Genomic DNA, 5,049 nt, shown 5'->3' on the forward strand with positions numbered 1-5,049 from the left:
CATGTTGAACAGTAACACCCACAGGTTATAGAATCTCTGGAACAGCTGACACAGCACATTTGCAAACATACATTTTCCGGAAAAGATCCACGTCTAAATATGATGCAAAAAAAAAGAGGCAATCACCACATGAATGACACAATACCGCATTAGTTAAACCTTTTTGTATGTACAATGATGAGCAAATATCTCAATTCAAACAGTATAGATTGGTGATTACAACACTTGGCAACATTGCGTTGAATTGTATAACCTTTTTTTTTATTTCATTTTTTTATTCAAAGTGCCATGTTTGGAATGTACAAAACAAAAAAACAATCTACACAACAAGACAATCCCTGCGCATTTTCCTCGCTATGCAGGGTAAAATGTAAAACATGGGAAAATGGTCTAAAACATAATTTACAAGCACAATAAATATACACACGGTCCAATAAATATTGTATTTTATTCCGAAAAGCACACATTGTTCAAGCCTGTCAGTGTATAGGCCGCCGATTTGTTCCTCTACTCACTGAATAGCCATGTAAGGCCAATTGAAACTGCTCCCCGAAAGCAACATGTCCCTTATAAGAGTTTCAATAGGAGTCTTTCCGACCAGGCGGACGAAGAATAGCTGTTCTATGACCGAAGAAGAGACCGTACGGAGGGAAGGCAAGCGGAGGAGTAGCTTTCCGAACCTAGTGGGTTGGTTTGGGTACTGGCTCCTCACATATTCCTCTAAAGCACATTGGGATTTCTCTTGCAACCCCTCCACGTGCGCCATGTCCGAGAGACCACACGCATCTGCAGACACAGGAGGGAAAAACACACACAAATGTATTCGTCAAAACAGCTGCACAGTTTTTTTTAGGCACCGGCCTGCTGTGCGGCCTATATATGCATGCCTAAATAATAAACAAATCAACATGGAACGAAACGTTTTATTGCTCATGTAGACAAGACATGCGATGCACGCATCTTAATTTGATCATACAAAGATATAGCCTATTAGTCCATAGTATTATTATAAGTCCATATTTAACATTTAGAAATGTGTATCTTTTGTATATAGGCTATCTTACTGAGGAATAAAAGATGGCGCTCTTGCAAGCTGCATGCTACAATCATTGGCAATAGTGGTGGTAAAAATATCATGCAAAATAGCCACCGATTTCACTACCTTGCGTAAGCGAACACCACATTGAAGGTGCAGAGGCTTCGATTAAAATGCGTTCTTAAACTCCTGTTCTCTTCTTTTCCACTTACATTGTATTGGCTGCAGTGCGGGGTTGAACGAAGGGTCACTGTGTCCCAGTTTAAAGACACGTGCATATAGACTATGGTCTCGCTATATCTAAAATAGGCAGGCTATGGCATTATACTTTCATTTATTGTTGCTAGTCGTCCCTTTTGGATTCTGTCGACCATCTTGCCATAAAACACTATTAAGATTGTCATGGACACTGAAGCAGCGGTCATCTATTTTTTTACAATCAGTCTAAAAGAGAACATCTATCATAATGTAAATTAGGCTAAACAAAGGATTTTATGTAAGATTAGAAATAGACTAAATTAAAGGCTAAGAAATTACTAAACTATTTTGCAGGCAGCATTTGTTCAGTTTTGTTTATGTTAAATTATCATTGTTGTGATTTAACACACAACATAAACAAACTTTAATATGTGGCTATTCCTCTTCATTAATCTGATTCATATGTACCTAATCGTTTATGAACAAGTTTATATTTATGTTAGTATTTACAAGAAAATAACATTTAAATAACTAAAATAAAATGTTAATATAGGGTTTACATATTTAAATAATCAACTTGACAGTGTTTTGATAAGATAGATGTGTTGATAAGACATTGACAGTTGTACAATTTTTTTTTTGTGTTTTTGTCTAAGATCATCTTTTCTTGCTGAAAGGGCACTTTGAATTTAAATGTAGGCCTAAATCCAAGTGTTTCTGGCTATTGACCTATATAGGCTCGTATATGCAAGTGTTGCTTTAAAACATATTTTTTTTTTTACCTGAAGTGAAAAGGACAATTGCCTTGATACAGCTGTATTCTGCTGAATCTACGTGCAACGATTTCAGTTTCTCCACCTGCTCTTGGAATATCCGAATGTGGTCCATGAAAGCCACCACCCGGTCTGCAGACATGGGGGAGGCGTGCAGGCCCGCGGCGGCCAGCAAAGGAGCCACGTGGACCGGCATGGAGCACTGAGCGGCATTTAGCACAAAAAGCTCGCTCCAGGTCAACCTCAAAAGGGCCACTTGGTCCGTAATCTGAAGGTCGGGGAAGAAGGGAATGTTCCTGGCCCACTCCACGGCACTGAACAGCATCCTGGCGGCCAGCTCACATATGTTCTCAATGCCCATAATGTTATTGTTCTGCATGCACTGGGTGCCATATCTGGACGTCGGATAGGGCTCTGCTCGCAGGAGGAGAGAGATATATCCGGACAAGTATGAATGGCATTGAAGAGGGTCTCCATTTGTCAACGCAAACTGGCCGTGGTATGACTGCGTTGGTATCACTCGCCCTCTTTGAACTGCTGCAATAAAACGAAACAAAAAGAAGCACAAATGATTTTTTACGATCTGTGGGCCTCGGTCGGCATGTCGGTATGGTTTGGCCACTGTCAGTTAGTTACAGCCAGGCAGATGGCCATGTGAACAGCGTTCTGTAACTGTAACACCACCACGAGGCCCGCATGGCCAATATGCAAATTGAATTCTAGCCTGTGTGGGGGGGGGGGGGGGGCGCGCACGCACACATACACACACACACACACACACACACACACACTCACTCACACACACACACACACACACGCACACACACACACGCACGCACACACACACCGTCCATCCAATGCATGCATGGCAAAAAATTACCGATTTTAAACGAACAAATGCATCTATTGAAATAAAATGATTATTTTTGTTATTGTGATTAACAATATACGTGTTCATGTAAATAACAAGGATTTGGGTTTTCTCGCCGACATTCAACCGCCATGGACCCTGCATGATGCCTAGGCTATACAGGCTGTTACAGTATGAGGCATTCATTAGAATAACATAATAATAGCTTTATAATGGAGCAGCGTGCGATGCCTTGCAAGGTATATAATAGCCTCAATAGACCTTCTCTATAGCCCTAGCTGGCTTTGTGCATGTAGGCTAGACCTACCAAAGTAACGGGCAGTGCCCTGAACAAGGTAAGGGGTGTTGTTGATACCTTCCCGTCGCATGCCCACTTTGAGACATTTCTTCAAACGGCAGTACTGGCATTGATTGCGATGGTGTTGGTCGATGGGACAGTTTCTGTTCGCCCGGCAGGTGTACGCGAGGTTCCGTCGGACGCTTCGTTTGAAAAAGCTCTTACATCCTTCACAAGTATACTGTCCATAGTGCTTCCCACTGGACTTGTCCCCGCAGACAGTGCACTCTATCGGCTGGGTGTGTTGTTTGTTGTCCTGCATCGTAGGGTGGTTCGCGTTGTTGGACTGCGCCGTGTTACTGGAGGGTGCAGCGCCCGGGGGGACTGGTGTCTGCAGCGGCGTCGGGGGGACGAGGAGGTGTCCCGTCAGGTCGCTGCTGCAGGAGAGAGACAGGGGGGGTCCCACCTGAGGCACCGGGGGAGAGGAGATGGTGCTCTGCGTGTCGCCGGCCACATGATCCCCCTCCTCGGTGGTTCTCCACCCTACCATCGCCATATCTATTGGGCCAGTGTTTCCGAAACTTTACTCGGCTATAACTTTCCTATGGTAGCCCGGCGCGATTAATATATATATTTTTTAAATAAATATTCTGACCAGAAATCGCAGAAATATGTTCAAAAGTATTGCAACATTGCGTACAATAAATGCAATGACCACATACAATCTATATATATACGCGCGATTTTTACAAAAGGAGTAACGTTATGACACCGCAATAAGCACTAGTGGTGGACTCCAAAAGAAAGAGAAAAATTATTGCATTTTAACATCCAAGGATCGGGAAAAACAACAAGGCGGACAACGTTCAGACCATATCCACGGGAAAACAATAATATCCAAAAACGTGCCCCTCTCCCTCTATAACAGTGTTATAATAACACCGTGCGCACGAACAGAAGATGCGCGCTCTCTGCAGCTAAGAGGATGACATCAACCAGTTAACTAGGTTAGTCTCGCCAGACGCGCGTATATAGTGCTGCTGCACATCCCGATAGAACTGTGATCTTAATAATAAGACAACAGCGAGTGGACGCGGTTTTTGGTGATGATGGCTGTATGCCTGCTCGAGGATGGGAATAGTGTGCTTGAACGTGACGGGTGTGACTTAGCTGACGTTTCAATTTGTGTGCGTGTGTGTGTGTGTGTGTGTGTGTGTGTGTGTGTGTGTGCGTGCGAGGGAGGGGGGGCTGCCATATAAGGACATAGGCTGTCCTTAGTTGATTTTGTTCAGCAGCAGCAGAGAACTATTTGAATATCACGTCTTTACAAAAAAAAATTGCTTTGTTAGAAGGAGTATTGGCGAGTATTGAGGTTTGAGGAATGCCAACATTACGCACGCCTATTGGATACTTATTGGTGTTGTTTTTACCTTTTATTCTTGTGCGTGTTGCATACTTGGTTATAGACTGCTTATTATTATGCCATGATATTTCTCGCAATTGGGAGAAATGTGCAATTGCTTGCTAGGCCTAGGTATAATACGTGAAAATATCGTTGCACACAACGTTTGGTATAGGCCCTACAGTGCCTACACAAAGGCGTACAGAGCAGGGCCTCAATATTAAGGATTATATTGCAGTAATTTGATGCCCCCTAGCGTCGACAGTCCTGATTGCTGACATACAACGAGGACACTTGATTGCATCCGTTGCAGTGCATCCCCCACATGATACATCCATGCTAAATTTGATCTTGACAGAACTATTATTTCCAACACAGTGTGCAAAATGTATATGTTCTTCCTTCGAAATCACACTGTGTGTGGACTGAACCCTCCCAAGCACTGGAATACACAAGCATCACGTATAGACTGCATATACGTTTACTTTTTAT

The 5,049-nt window shown here is 43.1% G+C and overlaps 1 protein-coding gene across 1 annotated transcript; it reads right to left on the minus strand.

Annotated features, from left to right (window-relative positions):
- Positions 1 to 511: 511 nt before the first annotated feature.
- On the minus strand, positions 512 to 3,339 carry LOC311247175 (COUP transcription factor 2; the record flags this gene model as incomplete). The annotated part of the gene is made up of 3 exons (XM_084337510.1): positions 3,234 to 3,339; positions 2,017 to 2,544; positions 512 to 786 (listed from the first exon to the last, which is right to left on the minus strand). The coding sequence occupies exons 1-3, from the start codon at positions 3,244 to 3,246 to the stop codon at positions 512 to 514; spliced, it is 816 nt and encodes a 271-aa protein (XP_084193636.1). The 5' UTR covers positions 3,247 to 3,339.
- Positions 3,340 to 5,049: the final 1,710 nt, after the last annotated feature.

Source organism: Notolepis coatsorum, assembly GCF_963971535.1.
Source record: "Notolepis coatsorum genome assembly, chromosome: 20".
NCBI classification, from domain to species: Eukaryota; Metazoa; Chordata; class Actinopteri; order Aulopiformes; family Paralepididae; genus Notolepis; species Notolepis coatsorum.